Genomic DNA, 19,278 nt, shown 5'->3' on the forward strand with positions numbered 1-19,278 from the left:
GTGGTCCCAGCTACTTGGGAGGCGGAGGCAGGAGACTCACTTGTGCCCAGGAGTTGGAGGTTGCTGTGAGCTGTGATGCTACAGCACTCTACCCAGGGGGGCAGCTTGAGGCTCCCGTCTCAAAAAAAGAAAAAAAAAGATCTCATATATCAGAGACTGCATATCCTGTGTTCATACTCTGACTAGGGACCTTCTCCTATTATATTTTCTAGATGGTTGTTGTTGGCACATAGAGATGCTATTAAATTTTTAATCCTGACCTTATAATAAGCAGTTCTAATAGTTATTGACTTGATAATCGTCTTATTTCTAAGTAACAGCAGTTTTGTCTGCTCATGTCTAATACTTGTGCATTAGTTTTCTTTTTTCTCTATTTTTAATGGCTAGGAGTTCCATAATAAAAGCAAAGCGTCGCCCAGATTGAAAGCACCCATGTCTTGCTGCTAGCTTTTATTATGAGGTTTAAATGTTGTCAAAACACCTGGTATTTCCACAATCCTTAATTAAAAGCCTCATAGATGCTCAGTTAGCAGATCTTTGTTATCCGACCTTTCTAAGCCTTCCTACTTTCATTTCCATAAAGTGAACATTTAAGTATTCGGAGCGTGATTATGTTAATTCTTTCGGTCAGTTATTTCCCTACTTCATGTCAACTATCAAGACAGAGCAGTCCACTTGGTTTCCAGGGAATAGTATTATTTTAACAATAGTCTCTTCATGTTTCATTTTTTAACATACTGTTGCACACACTATCTTCATTTTATCCTGCAAACTACCCAGAAAGGTACTTAGGGAAAACATAACAGGTTAAGCATCCCTAACCCCCAAATCAGAAATGCTCCAAAGTCTCAAACCTTTTTTGAGCACTGACAAGATACACGAAGGGAAAATTATACACCTGACTTCATGTGTCAGGTCATATAGACAGAGGGTACGCAAAAGATGTATATACATGTTTTGGGAAAGGAATAAACTGTAGTGAAATTGTTAATACTCAAGTCTCATTTGACTGTTGCAATTGTAAGAGTGGTAAGATACGGCTCGGTGCCTGTAGCTCAGTGGCTAAGGCGCCAGTCATATACACCAGAGCTGGAGGGTTCGAATCCAGCCCAGGCCTGCCAAACGACAACTACAACCAAAAAATAACTGGGCATTGTGGCAGGCACCTGTAGTCCCGGCTACTTGGGGGCTGAGCCAAGAGAATTGCTTAAGCCCAGGAGTCTGAGGTTGCTGTGAGCTGATGCCACGGTAGTCTACCCAGGGTGACGGCTTCAGACTCTGTCTCCAAAAAAACATTAAAAAGAGTTATAAGATATAACATATAAAAAATGTTATCAGTATATACTAAACATTAACATTTTAATACAGTTTTTTCCTTTCTTAAAATGTGCATACTTTTTTTGGCCTCCTCTGTATTATTAAAAATAATGTGTAAAATCATCTTTGGTCTACGTCTGTAAGGAGTATGTAAAATAAAGCTTAATTTTGTGTTTAGACTTGGGTCTCATCCTCCAAATGTCTTATTATGTATATGCAAATATTCTGAAATCTGAAAAAAATTCTAAATCGAAAATACTTCTGCTCCCAAACATTTCAGATAAGGGATACTTAACCTGGATTAGTTTTGACAGATGGTAAAACTCACTTAAGACTAACCTGATCTGGCTCAGCGCCTGTGGCTCAACTGGCTAAGGCGCCAGCCACATACACCTAAGGTGGCGGGTTCGAATCCCCAGCCTGGGCCCGCCAAACAACAATGATGGCTGCAACCAAAAAATGGCCGGCACTGTGGCTGGCGCCTGTAGTCCCAGCTACTTGGGAGGCTGAGGCAGGAAACTCGCTTGAGCCCAGGATTTGGAGGTTGCTGTGAGCTGTGAGGCCATGGCACTCTACCCAGGGTGATAGCTTGAGGCTCCGTCTCAAAAAAAAAAAGACTAACCTGATCTCAGAGCCCAGAGCAAATACTATAACCAAGGTCTCCCAGCACTCTCTCTTTTCCCTATACCACACACAAGACAATGCCTGATGCAAAAGAGATTCTGATAAGGTACTGACCTCCCTGTAAGGCCCCCTCTTAAAGAACAATGTCTATAATGTAAGTTTTTCATAATGCACTAACTGAGGGGAAAAAGATATCTGGAAAGCAGAAGACTACTAAAAACCTAACAGAAGGAAACACGAACACCACCTAGAGTAGAGACTCTCAACGTCAGCCCCTTCTGCCACTTAGAGCCAGAAAGGCCTTTACCATGGGCGCCATCCTGGGCCCCGCAGGATGAGGTGCAGCATCCCTGTCTAGATGCCAGTAACTGTGACAACCAAAAATGTCTCCAGACATTGCCCAATGTCCCTCAAGGGGAGGAAGACTGTTCATAGTTGAGAACCATTAATCTTATAGAGGGTCTGTTATCTACCAAGGGAAAGGGCTGCTTGAATTTACTAAGGAAGATGGGGGCAGGGAGAGGAGAAAAAAATTTCCATTGAATAATAAACATTATACACCGAGCAAGCAGAACTATTTCCAACCTCAGAGAGGTCTTCTAGAAGAGGCCTAACCCTTTTGGCACCAGAGATCGGTTTTATAGAAGACAATTTTTCCAGGAGTGGGTGGGGGAAAGGGGGGCTTAGATTCTCACAAGGAGGGCAGAACTTAGATCCCTCCCATGTGAAGCTTATAGCAAGATTCGTGCTCCTATGAGAATCTACTATGGTGACTGATGGGATAGGAGTGGAGCTCAGAGGGTAATGTGAGCCATGGGGAACAGCTGTAAATCAGATGAAGCTTCTGAAGTTCAGACAGCTTCACTGGTGGCCCCTGTTCACTTCCTGCTGTGTGCCCAGGTCCTAAAAGGCATGATGGGGGACTGCTGTACTAGAATGCTACTAAGACTTTTTTTGTAAGGTTTTTTCTAAGTCATACTTTGGTGCCTGACTTCCTCTTAGTGACTTAATAACAAACTGAACAAAAGGGAACACTTCTACACTGCTGGTAGGAATGCAAACGAATGCGTCTGTTTTGGAAAGATGTTTGGAGAACACTTAGAGAACAAAAAATAGACCTGCCATTTGATCCTATAATTCCTCTACTAGGGATATATCCAGAAGACCAAAAATCACATTACAACAAAGATATTTGTACCAGAATGTTTATTGCAGCCCAATTCATAATTGCTAAATCATAGAAGAAGCCCAAGTGCCCATCGATCCACAAATGGATCGATAAATTGTGGTATATGTACACCATGGAATATTACGCAGCCTTAAAGAAAGATGGAGACTACCTCCTTCATGTTTACATGGATGGAGCTGGAACATATTCATCTTAGTAAAGTTATCTCAGGAATGGAAGAAAAAGTATCCAATGTTCAGTCCCACTATGAAACTAATTTATAGCTTTCATATGAAAGCTATAGCCCAATTATAGCCCAAGAATATGGGGAAAAGGGAGAGGGAGGGGCGGGGAGGGGGAGGATGGGTAGAGGGAGAGTGATTGATGGGACCACACCTATGGTCCATCTTACGAGGATACATGTGAATCTTTCTAAATGTAGAATATAAATGTCTTAACACAATAACTAAGAAAATTCCATGAAGGCTATGTTAACTAGTTAGGTGAAAATATTTCAAATTACATATAAAACTAGCACACTGTACCCCATGATTGCATTAATGTACTCAGCTATGATTTAATAAAATTTAAAAAAAAATAACAAACAAAACAGAGAGAGTTGGTAACATCAACACAAAACTGGGAGAATTGAATATGGTATCTCCCTATCCCAATAATTCAAGTCCTCTCTTAACAGTAACGATGGATTGATCTTCAGAATTAAGTTTCCCCTGGTGCCACCATCTCCACCCCACCTCCACCTAGCTAGGTGTGGGTGTCCCTAGGAGGAAGAGGAGGATGGCCAGGCTGTTCCACACTCTTCAGGAGACTTCCTCCTTTTCTACAGCTGCAGTTGTTGCTGAGAACTAGCTGCCTGGTTAATCTCCTTGTCAATCAGAAACTTTCCTTATCTGCTGCTTGTAAGTGTTTCCTGCTCCGTAAAAATAATCTGATAACAAATATGAACATTTTAAAAAGAAAAGCACATCATTTCAGATAAAATGAGTTATGAGTTTTCTTCCCCACATGCATGTGTTACCAAGCCTGTCAACAAGGGGAACAGGTCACAACCCGTGTTGTTATGGGATAACTGCACGTTATTATGGGATGCTGTAGGAAAGCATGTGTTCTTCTTTCCCTACTCCTTCCACAGGCGGGCTTACTGGTAAAATAGAAAGGGCCTGTCTATTCCCTCCTGGAATACCTTCACCTACACCAGGGACCCAGCAAACTTTCTATAAAGGGTTCTATAAAGATAGTAAGTAGCTGAGGCTTTGCAGACTTCTACTGTAACTCAACTCTGCCACTGTTGCACAAAAGCAAACACAGATGAAAAACAAACAGAGGAAAGAATGTAGCTGCTAGCTGCGTGCCAATAAAACTTTATTAAAAAAGGCTCCAGGCAGCATCTGGCCCATAATAAGTGCTATGGCTGTGTGTAAGCACCAGGTCTATATACACAAGATGAGAGACCACACACTCAAAATTCCTATGGAGACCACACAGGTACTATAAGGGAATGCAAATGCTTTCACTGTCCTGCATTTCATCAAAGCATGGGTACTGCAAAGTAAGTTGGGGGGGTGGGGAGCAGCCCTAGAGTTCTGCGGCAAAAGGACCCACTGGCATTCAGCCTCAAAATAGGAGAGGCAGCAGAAAGAGGACGAGCAGACACCCACCTTACGGGGGCAGCTACCACTCACTCAGGCTCCGGGGATCTAGTAAGTGCTGCCTGACCTTGGGGAGAAGCCAGCAATCCCTACTGACTCCTGAACTGTCTCAACTGGGTTTTTTTTGTTTTTTTTTTGTTTTTTTTTTTTTTTTGAGACAGAGCCTCAAGCTGTCCTCCTGGGTGGAGTGCCATGGCATCACAGCTCACAGCAACCTCCAACTCCTGGGCTCAAGCAAGTCTCCTGCCTCAGCCTCCCAAGCAGCTGGGACCACAGGTGCCCGCCACAACGCCCGGCCATTTTTTGGTTGCAGCCATCACTGTTGTCTGGTGGGCCCGGGCTAGATTCGAACCCGCCACCTTAGGTGTACGTGGTTGGCGCCCTAACCATTTGAGCCACAGGTGCCGAGCCATGTCTCAACTGTTAATACACAGCCTCAGAAGAACAAAGGACTTCTGCAAAGCTGTAAGTTTTTAGCATAATGCACAGGCCCAACAATGTAAGTCCTGGCCCACCCTTTTATGATGTGTACACACTCCGTACTCAGGGGAGGTAAGGAGGGGCCCCATTATTTCTTTGCCAAATTTGATCAAAGATATACCTAGCATACAAATCTGCTACCAGATTATTTCTCGATTCTCTAACGAGGGAAGAAAACACACTTTCCAGAAGGATGCTTTGAACTCAAAATGTCCTGAGAACCATTTAGAGTGGCATTTAGCAATAAAGGCTCCGATGACATTTTGAGCAGGACATTTCTTTCCCCCTCTACTGAAGGACACTTAGAGACTCGACCCTCCTCCACAAACTGTATCCTCCCACACACTCCCAAACCTTTGCCACGGGGTGAAACCACTGTACCAAAGGACTTTTTACAAAACTCTCCTAAAAGTAATAAATTACCAATATATGAAAAAATAGGGGCCAAAGTTAAAACTCAACCTGTATCTCTACATAGTAATAAAAGGTCTCCATTAAAAATGGAAACATGGCTCGGCGGCTGTAGCTCAAGCAGCTAGGGTGCCAGCCACATACACTAGAGCTGGCAGGTTCAAATCCAGCCCGGGCCCTCCAAACAATAACAACTACAACTTAAATAGCTGGGTGTTGTGGTAGACGCCTATAGTCCCAGCTACTTGGGAAGCTGAGGTTGCTGTAACACCCAGCACTCTACCAATGGCAACACAGCGAGACTGTCTCAAAAAAAAAATTTAAAAAAAGGAAACATACGGTTTGCTTGTTTTTTACAAGGTCAGAATTGCTCTCTTTTTTTTATTTATTTTTTTTTTTTTTTTGAGACAGAGCCTCAAGCTGTTGCCCTGTGGCATCACGGCTCACAGCAACCTCCAACTTCTGGGCTCAAGTGATTCTCCTACCTCTGCCTCCCAAGTAGCTGGGACTACAGGCACCCGCCACAATGCCCGGCTATTTTTTAGTTACAGCCCAGCTATTTTTTGGTTGCAGCCATCATTTTTGTCTGGCAGCCCGGGCTGGATTCAAAATCGCCAGCTCAGGTGTATGTGGCTGGTGCCTTAGCCACTTGAGCCACAGGCGCCGAGCCCAGAATTGCTCTCTTTCTAGACCACTGATACACAGAGAAATCAGAGTGAAGAAAAGGTAGTAAGAGATGGAGAATATTGATATATGCCAAAAGTCAAAATGAGGGCTCATAGAGAGGCCCAGAGGCAGATGGGATGAGCAGAACAGGCAGAGAGTGTAAGACTCCAGGGAGGGGTGGGGAGTATAAAAAAAATAAGCGGGCACAGGCCCTGTGTCTAAAGGGGTAGGCTCTGCTTAGCTCCAGCTGTTGCTGGATTTTTGTAAGTGTTATAGACTACATGTTTCTGTCTCCCCACCCTCAAATTCCTATGTTGAAATTCAAACCCTAGGTGGAACCATTTGGCAATGATTAGGACTCTGCCCTCATGCATGGGATTAGTGCCCTTATAAAAGAGATTCCCACAGGGCATAGTAGCTCACCCCTATAATCCCAGCACTTTCAGAGGCAGAGGAAGAAGGATCCCTTGATCCCCTAGGAGTTCAAAATCAACCTGGGCAACAAAGTAAAACCCCCTCGCACTACTGTCTTTACAAAAATGCAAATTTGTTTCAAGATGGAGTCTCACTCTCTTGCCCCAAGCTAGAGCGCCCTAGCCACCAGCATAGCTCACAGCAAACCTCAAATTGCTGGGTTCCAGCAATCCTTCTGCCTCAGCTTCCCAAGTAGCTAGGACTACAGGCATCCCCCACAATACCCACCTAATTTTTCTGTTTTTAGCAGAAATGTCATCTCACTCTTACTCAGGCTGGTCTCGAACTCCTAACCTCAAGTGATCTACCTGCCTGAGCCTCCCAGAGTGCTAGGATTATGGGCATAAGCCGCAGTGCCTGGCCACAATTTTTTTTTTTTAATCTTAGATGGTCATGGTGTACACCTATAGTCCTAGCTACTTGGGAGGCTGAGGCAGGAAGATCCCTGAGCCTAGGCATTCGAGGTTGTAGTAAGCTAAGATCATGCTATGACATTCCAGCCTGAGCAACAGAATGAGACCCTGTCTCTAAAATAAATAAAAAATTTTAAAATAAAAATAATAAAGAGAAGAGATAACGGAGAGACCCTCACCCTTTCTGCCACAGGAGGACAACAGGAAGAAGACCTCACCAGAACCCGTCATGCTGGCACTCTAATCTTAGGCTTCCAGCTGTCAGAACTGAGAAATCAATGTCTGCTATTTACAAGTCACCATCTATGATATTTTGATACTGCAGCCCACATAGATGGAGACACTTGAGTTTTTGTAAGGACCCAGAAATGTAAGGGTTTATTTGAAACTCTCATGATCCTCAAATGATGTGACTCATAGAAATTACATTATGTTGATCAAACACAGGTTATCTGTAGACCAAAATCGGCTGCCTTTCACTTCTTAATTCTTAAAACAGAAGAAAAGGAGGAAGGGAGAAAAAAGAACAGGCGTCCAGCATAATTTTTTTTAAGGATTTAATTTCTCCTTGAGGAAAACAGATTGTACATGGGAGAGATGGTCCCTGCTATGCAAATGTAGTGTGTTGGGAGGAATGATGGGGTCAAAAGTCAGGAATCGCTCCTCTTTAGTTAAGGCTCTAAATTCTTTGCCCACAAAAGTCTCCTGGCTCTTCTCTGCCTGGAGTTTCCGTTCAAAAAAACAAACCTAGAATAAACCCTATGATGTTCTTAGTTCAAACCCCTATTGACAAGATAACTGAGGCTCAAAGAGGGGAAAGCAAGTGACAAGGTCACCATGCCAGCCTCCCAGATGGCACCAACCAGAGCGAGCCTGGCGTCAGGTGGACATTTCCCCTCCACCATCAATACCAAAGATGACTAGTGAGTGAGGAGCAGAGTCACACCCGGCATCCTCTCACTCAGGGTCTGCCATGTCCCATACACCCAAGCGAGCTCCACTCTGCGTCTCACTTGGGCGTGGCAGCAGTACTAGACAGTGGACACTTTTCTGAGGCTGCTAGTCCAGAAAGGGGTCAAAGACTTACAAATACATCTTTGTGGTCACAAGGCTCGAGTGTTCTAGAAATGGTGTTAACACACAGATGGGGAAGGGAGAGAAGAAAACACCTCAACTGCCCAACTCAATCAGCTTCCAGAAAAAGGGACGCAAAAGACAAGGAGAAACTCAGAAATGTGTGTCGGCATCACAGCCAGAGAGGAGGAGGGGGAAGGAGGAGGGGACAGGCGGGAGGGGGAGGAGGAGACTATTTACCCCCCCAGAAGGGACAACTGGTCTTAGTGGTAACTAGGAAGGAAGTTGAATTACTGCCTAACTTCAATTTGAGGATTATCTGTATGGCCTTCATGTCTCTTTAAAGTCTTCAGTCCTGACAGCTATAAGATGGCTCCTGGGTGACAGAGGGAGGGAGTCGGTGGATTTAAACCAGTCAGACAGACCTAAGCTCACATGCAGCTTCTTACTTGTCCTCAGACCTTGAAGAGGTAACTTGAGCCTCTCTGAACCTCTGCGTTTTCTCCTATAAATGGAGACAATACAGCCCTTCCTCGCACGAGTGTCATTCCAGCAGATGACCTAGGCAAATACTGCCGTTAGCATTATCACTGCCAACACTATTACGCATGATGATGTCCCTCAACATTTATTTAGAGCCCCCCAGTTTCTTTTCCTGTAAAGGGAATCGTAACTCACTTAGACCTGATCTAATATGGTAGCTACCTGCCACTGGTAGCTGCTTCAATTTAAATAAAATGAAAACCTCAGTTCTTCAGTCACACTTGCCACTTCCAAGGGCTCCAGAGGCACACGTGGCTTGTGGCTAACATAATGGATGTGACCTTTTCTTACAGATATTGTTTATTTCATGTATAGACTACACGATCATCCTGCTTAACTGGCGTAATTATTATTGTTATTATTATTGTCATTCAGCCCTATTCATCTTCACAACAACCCTATAAAATTAGTGGTAATATCATTAACCCCCGTTTCAGTAGAAGAGAAAACCAGGCACAAAAGAGGTTAACTTGCCCAGAGCCACACAGCAAAAGCAGAGCTGACATTTCACTATGTAATCTTGAGATTGAAAATAGATTTGTGCTCAGAAACACACACCTCTCCAAGGCCCCAGCATTCAACCATTGTGAGGTCTCTGCCCATGAAGACAACAATCCTATTTCATTCAGCCTTAAATCCCCAGGGCCTCTCCAGAACTCAGTAACACACTGAGTGTGGCGGACAAATGCATCCCCAGGGATCACTGGTGAAGGCCAAGAGACCCCATAACCACTGGGATGAGCTTCTTTCAATGCTAGGAGGTCTGATCTCACAGTCCAAAGGGGGATGAGTAGATCCTACCAGGAAGTCCACTAAGGCACCTTACAGTTTCTTTTTTTTTTTTAATATCAGAAGTGTCTAGCCTCCATCAAAGAATCTTAAAGCTAGAAGCTTCCTTAGACAAGATCCAAATAGTGAATGAGATTTTCCATATCCAGCTGGCTGGCCCTGGCCGCCAGGGGAAGGTGGGGTGGGGAAGGAGTCCGGCTACCCAGTGTCTGTCCCATGAGAAGGGATTGTGTGTGACCAACCACCTGAGCCTACCTCAGGCAGTGCCTCTTAACATAGACCTAAACCTCTCATTTTACAGATGAGAAAACTGAGACCAGAAGGGGGCATGCCTCCGCCAGGCAGCCACCCCCACACAGAGCTCGCAATCAGTCCCACTGGCCAGGCCCAGGAGGCGGGGAAGTCCTCAGGCCACATGAGAAACATTAACCCAAGGAAAAGTCCCGTGCCCTAAAGAACAATGAATGCCCTCATCTCATCTGGGCCACTGGTCTGTCCCCAAAACAGATCGGAAAACCCACTGGAAATTCCTACACAGCCCCACTGTGAGCTGCCCTTTCTGCCCCATGCAAATGACAACCACACAAGGCTAATGCAGAGGACACTGGCTCTTAGAAAGACCCAGGGACCTCAGTGCATGGACACTGCTGCCAGTGGCCCCCTTACCTGCTCCTTATTGCTGTTGTTCAGTAAACCGGGTTTCTTCTTCTTTTTAATGGGGCTTGATGGTGTGTCCTGTGGTGAGTGGCCATTGGAAGAATGTGGAGGGCTGGGGAACTTTCTTTTCTGGGCTGTTCTCTCTGTAGAGGCAGGATCTGAAAGAAACACACAGAAACACATGTTTTAAAGCAGTCAGGGAGGCTGAGGGCCCCTGGGGAACAGAGTGTGGGACACAGCACATTTTGTCCCCCAAACTCCCAGATGCCACGTCAATGGTCCTCCTCCTAGCCTCTACCTGCCCTCCTCATTGTCTGTCTCAGAGGTCAAGTCTTTCTGCAACCTACATAACATTTTTTATAAAATCTTAATTTGTTGCCAAAATATAAAAGTTAGAAAACTTCGGGTAAAAAAAAAATCTAGATTTTTAGCTTGTCTTTTTTTTTTTTTTTTTGAGATAGAGTCTCAAGCTGTCACCCTGGATAGAGTGCTGTAGCATCACAGCTCACAGCAACCTCCAACTCCTGGGCTCAAGCGAGTCTCCTGCCTCATCCTCCCAAGTAGCTGGGACCACAGGTGCCCGCCACAACGCCCAGCTATTTTTTGGTTGCAGCCGTCATTGTTGTTTGGTGGCCCGTGCTGGATTTGAACCCGCCACCTTAGGTGTATGTGGCTGGCACCTTAGCCACTTGAGCCATAGGCGCCAAGCCAGCTTGTCTTTTAAAAAAGACCAGGCACATATGTGCCCTCATGGCACCACACTTAGTGGATTCACAGCCACCCGCTTTAGATGGAAATGAGCTCTCCATGTTGCCACAATCACCACTCTTCCTTACTGTGTCCCTATTGACAAACAAGGCCATGATCAAGCTACCAAGAGTTGCCACCCAGGCACCAATATTGTTCTTATTCCAAAGAAACACTTCTTCTCCATATCCACTCCTGACGGTACAAGCAGGAAACCATGAAAGACAGAAAGCCCACACATTTCAAGGAAATGAAGCACAGGTGTTCTTTGCGGAAGACAAAAGCATTTATTCACATTGATTAGGCTAACAGAGTATATGGTAAATGTGTAAAAAGAATACACCCACCCACCAGAAGGTTCTCAGGGACCCAAAACCGCAGGTATCACATTTGAGACCCTCTTCGAAAGAGATCAACGCCAATCATATTCCCCCTAATTCTCACCTGCAAAATGCCAGCCCTACTCTTGTCAATCCACCCCATGTTTTCATCTCCCAGCATCACATTTAAACACATGTCCCCTTCCACCACCAGCCATCCAGTCTTCACCTGCAAGGCCTTGAATCCGTCCCATGCCCGATGCTGGTCTTCTTAGCAGAGGGACCATACAATGGTACAGCTTGGTATAGCTTACATCCTGAGGAATGAAAGCCACAGACACCAGAAAAGGAGAGCTACTGCCAAGATACAAAAGGGATGTGACATCCAGAAAGATGACTATCTCCAAAGACACTCCTCCCCCAGTTGTGCCGCTTGGGCAAGTGCCAGCATGAAGGGTGCGTGGTACCTCACTGTCTCTCTCTCCCCCGTGTGCAGACAAGTCACCCATGCAGATTAAGAGGGTCCATTCCAACAGGGCCACACGTGCCACCTCCCAGTGGTTTGCTTTTGATGGGAAGACAAAGCATCTTCCAGCAGACTCACAAAGGCAGACCATGAAGGGCTTTCCCAAAACCCAGCCCACAAGATGGAGCTCTCCAGCCTCTCTGAGACCCAGCCCTGAGAGGAAACTGAATGCTAGTCACAGGCGCCTTGAGGGTGAACAGACCCCAGAGTCTGAGAATCACCCCACAGACATCAATAGTAGGTCCAGAGAACACAAAGGGTTGGCCCCAAGGCACACAACAGCTAGTTAGTGAGAAAGCTCCCTACAAAGGTACAACCTGGGGTCACCATGTTCCCCCAGAGAAAACCTCCTCTCATTCCCAGAGGGGTCTTCACCCTACTCCACCATCATTGGTGAAAACTCTCACTCACTCCACCTTGCCTTTGACTCAACAATCTCCTCCCAGAAATGCCTTCTGTAACAATCACAGGAGAGCAAAGCATGTGCAGGATGATTCAAATGCAGCACCACGTGCTGTACGTAAGCCCGGAAACCCCTTCAAGGCCCACAAACAGAGGGCTGATCTAATAATATGTTACAGTCCTATAATGGCCTACTCTGCAGACATTAAGAAAAATAAGTGAGGCCAGGCACGGTAGCTCACACCTGTAAGCCTAACACTCTGGGAGGCCAAGGTGAGAGGACTACTTGAGCCCAGAAGTTCAAGATCAGCCTGAGCAAGAGCAAGACTGCCTCTACCAAAAATAGGAAAAAAATTAGCCAAGGGTTGTGGCACATGCCTAAGATAGTACCAGCTACTTGGGAGGCTGAGGAAGGGGGATTGCTTGAGCCCTAGAGAGTTGGAGATTGCTGTGAACTAGGCTGATGCCATGGCACTCTACCTGATGCCTCCCAAAAAAAAGAAAAAGAAAAATAAGAGTCACCTCTACAGATGTATGACAATCCCTAAGCTTCTGCATCAAGTTAAAAAAGGAATGTGTATGTAGCACCATTAATGGACTAACACACACCTCCCATTAAGACTACAACACAGACTCGGCGCCCGTAGTGGTTATGGCGCCAGCCACATACACTGAGGCTGGCAGGTAGGTTCAAACCCAGCCTGGGCCACCTAAGCAACAATGCCACAATTACAACAGAAAAATAGCTGGTGTTGTGGCAGGCTCCTGTCGTCCCAGCTACTTAGGAGGCTGAGGCAGGAGAATTGCTTAAGCCAAAGAGTTTGTGGTTGCTGTGAGTTGTGACGCCATGGCACTCTACCAAAGGTGACATAGTGAGACTCTGTCTCAAAAATACATAAATAAATAAAAGAATGCAACATACATATCATTGTTTGCATAAACCCAGAATGTCCTAGATGAACTCAAAAGTGTTACAGAGCTCTACCTAGAGACTGGTGGTAGCCTCAGGGAGAACCAGCAGGGAGTGGGGGGGGGATTATTTTTTACCACATACCCTTGTGTACCGTATTTATCATGGGCCCAGACAACTTCCCAAAAAGTATTTAGAAGGTTTAATTTCACATTAAAAAGCAGCAGGTGCAAAGCAAAACCAATAATGAGCAGATGAGGGAGGCGTGACTCACGGGGAGAAACGTCCCCAGATGGGTGAAGTTGGGGCCATTCATTCACCAAAGGCTTGAAGCCCACAGGAGGGAGACGTGGATCTGATAAACCCCCAAAATGCCGTATGGATGTTTCACAAAGGTGTTGGGGGCTCAGGTCAAAAACCGAAAGCCACAGGGCAGAGGATTTGGTTTTGTTATGTTTTTGGTCTGTAATTTTGAGAGCACAAAGATTTAGCAAAGGGAAACTGAGGGGGACGTCCAGGAAAAGCAAGTTGTGTGTTTCAGTGTTTCTCAATGAAGGGCTATTGAACTTTGGGAGGGACAGCTCTTCCTCATGCAAGGACGGCCTCACTCTGCACTCTGCCACTCACTTCCACCCCTCAACGCACGGTCACAACAAAAAGTACAAAGTTCCCAAACACTCTCCAAGAAGTGGTACTACCCTCTTTAAGAGTCACTGAGCTGGAGAACAGGGCACTTAAACAGGACCAAACATGGATCCACATGCTCAATGCTTTCAGCCCTTGCTCCCCAGCTCCTCCATGGACAATCTAAGCTACGCAAGGGAATGTCTAGTTTGAAATATTTGGTATATGTTTAAGGGATGAGTTCCCTTGACTAGCGAATCCTATTCCACACCAGTGAGCCAATCTCCTCAGCTTCCCCACCGCTATCCAAGGGCTTGCTTCAGGACTCCGCAAATAGAAGGAAGCAAGTAAGCAAGGCTGGAGAATGAACCTAAACAGGAATCGGCCCCAGCCGAGTCCCTTTACCTCTCACGGCCTCGGGACTCATCTGTAAAAAGTGAAGACAGGAAAAGAAAGGGACTAGACGAGATGTTCTTGCCTGGAGTCCAAGACAGTGCTTCAAGGACCCATGAACCACATGCCACCGTGTCATACATCAACGCAATTTCTTGGGAAGCAGGGCTACAGCCCACTTCACCTTCCCAGAGGTGTGCCCAGTGCTAACGATTATAAACATCAGACCCTACTGAAGAGCCCTCTTCAAGTCCGTATTGAACTTCAAAATTGAACTTCAATTCTCTGGCTCCAGCGCCATTGCTCAGTGGTTAGGGCACCAGCCACATACACAGGAGCTGGCAGGTTCAAACCCAGCCTGGGCCTGCCAATCAACAATGACAACTACAACAACTAAAAAAAAAAAAAAAAAAGTACTCAGGCATCGTGGTAGGCACCTGTAGTCCCAGCTACATGGGAGGCCGAGACAGTTTGAGGTTGCTGTGAGCTATGACGCCATGGCACTCTACCGAGGGCAACACAGTGAGACTGTCTCAAAAAAAAATTATTTAATTCTTCTATAGGAAGGGGGGGATCGATAAAAATTAACACACTTGTAAGCCGTTTAAAGCTGGCCAGGGCGCTTTGCTCAAACTCACCAGGAAACAAGAGGGGAAACCAAGGTTCTGCTCAGTGAGCAGGGAGGTCTGGCCCAAGGTTGCCTGTACCTGAAAGTATTCCAAACCCTCTGGTCTCAGCAAAACATAAAACCCTGATTCTGTTTGTTGTTACAAACAACACCAATTCCCCCTGGAGTTAATGAGAGTTCAGTGCCGGTATCCAAGGGGTAGAAATTTAATAGGTTCCAAACAACAGGCACACCAGTCAACAGCAGGGGCTTTCAATAAAGGCTCTTAGGGAGAAAATTTGGGAAGTGCCTGCTGGATTCAGCGTCCTTTGGAGGCAAGGTAAAGGACAGCCTTAGGACTTAAGTGCCCCCACTCCAGCAGGGACTAGGCCCTGGGTGATGACCGACTGTGGGGCGTAGCCTGCAGTCCATGGTAACAAGACCGCCATCAGGACCTTTTCCAGAAAGCTGAGTCAATTTTTTTTTCTTCTTTAATGATTTAATCCTGATGAGGATGTATTGCTAAGTACATTTCACCTATAAACTTGGTACAATGACAAAAAGCCACCATGGATGGACTGAATCACTGGGAAATGGTTCACCCTTGAACTGAACCGCTTTTCTGCTGCCTTCTCTGAAGTAGCAGGACCTGTGATTCCACTGGGTTGGCTCCTGGCTGCCTCCCACCCTCAAATAAGTCTGGTTCTGCATGAGTTAACATGGCAGAGGGAGGAGCACTCCCTGTGGCAGAGGACAGAGCCATGACTCAGGGAAACAGCTTGGCATGGAGCAGAAAGCAGCAGAATCTTCCCCTCCTTGTGACATTTCACTGAAATCTTAATAATATGGGAAGGTCTGCCGGGTATTAAGAAGCAAGCATGTAATGAGAACCTTCCCAAACCTGTCTCCTGTGAACCACCAGAAATAATCCTGCTCAGCACTTCCCGGATGTCCTTTGACTTAAAGGACGCCTCACTTCAAGATAACCCTGCCTCTTAGCTATCCTGAGCCATGGATATTAACAGCTAAGAGTTTCTTTTATTACATGCAATGTAGTAGGCGCTGTTCAAAAAATGCTTTCTTGTAGTGTCCTCCAAGTCACTTGCCCCAGATCACACACATACCAAGCAGGAGGGCTTGGATTTGCACCCAGTTGGTGCAAGCCGGGGCTCACATGCTCCACACGGCCTTGTACCAGGAGGGCCCTGTCCTCGGCTGTACAGCAAGAGGGCTGCCTAATTTAGGGTCTATGGTTTAAGAGTACACTATCATTTGCCTTTTGTGTTTCCCTCAACTACGGATGAAGGTAAAAGGACAGGGAAGGTCCAACGAAGAGTTTCAGGTCCTGGGAGAATGTCACTGATAAAGCTATTATCTCAAAGGCAGTCCCTAGGAGGTACACCCATCTCAGTCTTCAAAGGGTGGCACCAGCACCTGCCTTATGCTACAAAGTAGGCTAGGGGCTTCCATGGCTGTCTCCCCTCCCCCTTTCCAATATTCATCTAGGCCTCTCAGCCAGGCCACACCAGGTGCTCCCCCCTAAGCCCACATCCGCCTGAGTCACAGCACAGGCTGTTCTCCAGGGGCTAGGAAATGACACACCATTACAGGGAATTGTCTGTCCCCTCCCTCGAGGGAAAGGGCCGCAGCTGAAAGGCCCTGGCACTTGTGTGTTTTTGTGGGTGTTAAATTTCCTTAATGATGTTGACAGCTAGCCTGCTGGGGCCTAAATGAAAGAGAGCCTTGGTCAACAGGCTGAGACAAGTATGGCAGGCCACAGGAGTAGTAGGTGACCAACCAAGTGGTTGGCCAAGTCTTAGGCAAACCCCAAGTTGGTCGTCCTACACAGAAGTTGGGGTGCATGCTCTGATGGGCCAGGTCACAAACGACAGAGGCAGAATGCCTCAGTGGTCAGGAATCAGCTCTCTGGCATCGAAACACAGGCAGAACCTAGTTCTGCACCTCCTGGCAGTATGACCTTAGGAATTACTTGACCTCCTTGTGCCTCTGTCCTCCTTTCAGATGAAGACAGTGGTACCTTGTGGAGTCATCAAAGGATTCAACCAGTTAATCCATGCAAAGGTCTTAGTATAATACCTGGCAAAAAAATTAAGCACCCAGATAGTGGTAACTGTTTTCTAACCAACAATCATTCCTCTTCCTCTCCTCCACCACCATCCCTGCTCCAAAAATAGAGTTTGCTTTCTCAGAGGAGCATGTTAAATCAATCCCACAAGTTCAAAGTCATGGAAAACACCAGCCTGTATCAAATAGAGACCAGAATCAGTCTAGGACATGATTTTTGAGTTTCAATCAGATGGCAGAAATGCCAGTTTCTCTCCCCTCACAGTGAAAGCAAGGCCAGCAGCAGAGGCCAGCATGGTGGCACTCTCTCCACCACCAGTCCTCTCCGCGGCCCACTTCAAACACGACCACACGCTGCTGCTCTCCCAGAAGCAGCTAAGCAGAGCTCCGTTAATCACTTCAAAGCCTTTCCCAAAGACACAGACCAGGGCAGGTACCCAAACAGGCCTCCCTCCTCAGCAATCTTTGGGCCCTCCCCAATCAGTAATTACATCATAAAGAAACAAGAGCCTGGAATTTCCTCCGGGCAGAGAGCAGAAAGAAATCTGGACCCCAGGAAGAGGGGTGGGAATGCCTAAGCCACAAGGAACATCTAAGTGAAAACAACTCCCAAGCAAATGGACCTTTTGGCCAAATGCTCAATATCCCTGAAATCCAGAGAAAGTCCAAAAGGAAGCTGTGCCCTGCCCGGTCTGGGGCTGCCAGAGCTGGACAGCTGAGCTGTCTCCTGCTCCAGCCTGATAACTGTGCTTCTAAACCAGTAGTTCTCAACCTTCCTAATGCCGCGGCCCTTTCATACAGTTCCTGTGGGTCAGAACCGCTGTCCTAAACAATCCCCACCTGGCAATAAGAACTACTCATCAGAACCAAGAAAAGGAGGGCTGGAATGGAAATCAGACAGTGGAATAAAAGGGTCACTCTCAACTTGGGGAAAATGTCCTTTCACCAGGATTCCAGGGTACCTTGGAGGCAGAGCAAGTGAGGGGCAGGTGGCACCAGGAGGGGCCACTTACCTGCCATTGAGAAGGCGCAGCTATTCACAGAGCCTAGCCTCTCTTTTTCAAAAGAGAACAGAGGCTCACCCACGGCAGACATTCCTGCTTCCCGATCCTCAGCGGCCTCTCCCAGGGGGAGGAGGAAGAAGCAAAGAGAACAGGCTAAGAGTCACCACTTACCGGGTCAGACCCAGTCTTGTATGCATTAGGTCGCCGGCTGGGGCAAGGACACAGTCACCTCTTTGCAATCAGGCAGTCTGAGGCATGGTGACTTGCCTTCATGTCCCCAGGCTTTTGGCTCTCATTTATCACCCTCGACAGCAGCTCAGCTAAGCTGCAAGCCTTCAGTGTGCCGCACCAAAGAGCCATTTATTCTACTGGATTCTGAATAAATACAAGGAACTACAGGTGTTCTCCTGGCTGGAGTGACAGTATCAGAAGGGAGTTGGGGTGGGTTTGGTTTGCATTTTGACGGTGTCTTTTATTTGTTTAATAATTGTTTCAAATTCTTTCTTCCTTCTGATTCGCCTCTCTTAGAAATGGGAAAATCCATCTTTTATACTCGAGGTCTAATCCTTTCCCACTAGACTCAGCCTTCTCCACCCAGCTCTCAATAATGCACAAGTGGTGATTAAAGGGTACATTCATATGTAAAAGATGAACTACCCAACTCGCCTGGCAGGACAGAAATTGCCTCAATCTAGGGAAAAGAGGGTGATTTACAAATGAATTCCATGTTTAGCCCTCAACAACTAGAGGCAATTGCAACCTAGGCCCTTTCTCCCCCTCAGCAGCGATGAGGCCCTCAGGAAAAGGACAACATCGCAACGGGAATTTCCTGGTTCAAGAATGCCAAGCTCTTTTGAATTTTACTCGGCAAGGCCCGACCCCCTCAGAGGAAGCAGTGCCCCCAGCCAGCCTGTTGCAGGCCCAGGCCCAGAAGGCTGCCCCTGACGAGTGTACACATTGGAGGCCCTTCAAGCTCCCCCAGATCACCACAAAGAGAATGTGGAGTAACCGGCTGCTTATGGCCTTTGCCTGGCAGCTGGCTGAGAAGCAGGTTCTGGTGGCTCAGACCTGTTTGCATTATTCATCCAAGCTGCAAAGAAGCCGGAAGGTCACACACCCCCACCCTCGTCTGGCTCAGGTTCTGAAAAGCTCAGGTGCTGGTGGCTTTCAAACTGCAGCATGGAATTGCAGCATCTGAGGGCCAATTTGGAAACAAAAAGAAGATTCAGGGCCGCTGGCGGCTGAAGCCAAGAAGTGAGTAAAGAAAAGGAAAATAGGCTCGGCGCCTATAGCTCAACCGGCTAAGGCGCCAGCCACGTACACCTAAGGTGGCGGGTTCGAATCCCCAGCCCGGACCCGCCAAACAACAATGAC

The 19,278-nt window shown here is 46.6% G+C and overlaps 1 protein-coding gene across 4 annotated transcripts in view; it reads right to left on the reverse strand.

Moving 5' to 3' along the window:
- The window catches only part of ZMYND8 (zinc finger MYND-type containing 8), a 131,962-nt gene that overhangs the window by 84,420 nt on the left and 28,264 nt on the right, over positions 1 to 19,278 (reverse strand). For all 4 annotated transcript variants that reach the window (XM_023511942.1, XM_023511941.1, XM_023511939.1 and 1 more), the window contains exon 3: positions 10,296 to 10,444. In XM_023511942.1, the coding sequence (XP_023367710.1) occupies positions 10,296 to 10,444 (149 nt within the window). The remainder of the gene's footprint in view (positions 1 to 10,295; positions 10,445 to 19,278) is intronic.

The sequence above is a fragment of the Otolemur garnettii genome, unplaced genomic scaffold, assembly GCF_000181295.1.
Source record: "Otolemur garnettii isolate 467f Iridium unplaced genomic scaffold, OtoGar3 scaffold00023, whole genome shotgun sequence".
In the NCBI taxonomy this organism is placed as follows: Eukaryota; Metazoa; Chordata; class Mammalia; order Primates; family Galagidae; genus Otolemur; species Otolemur garnettii.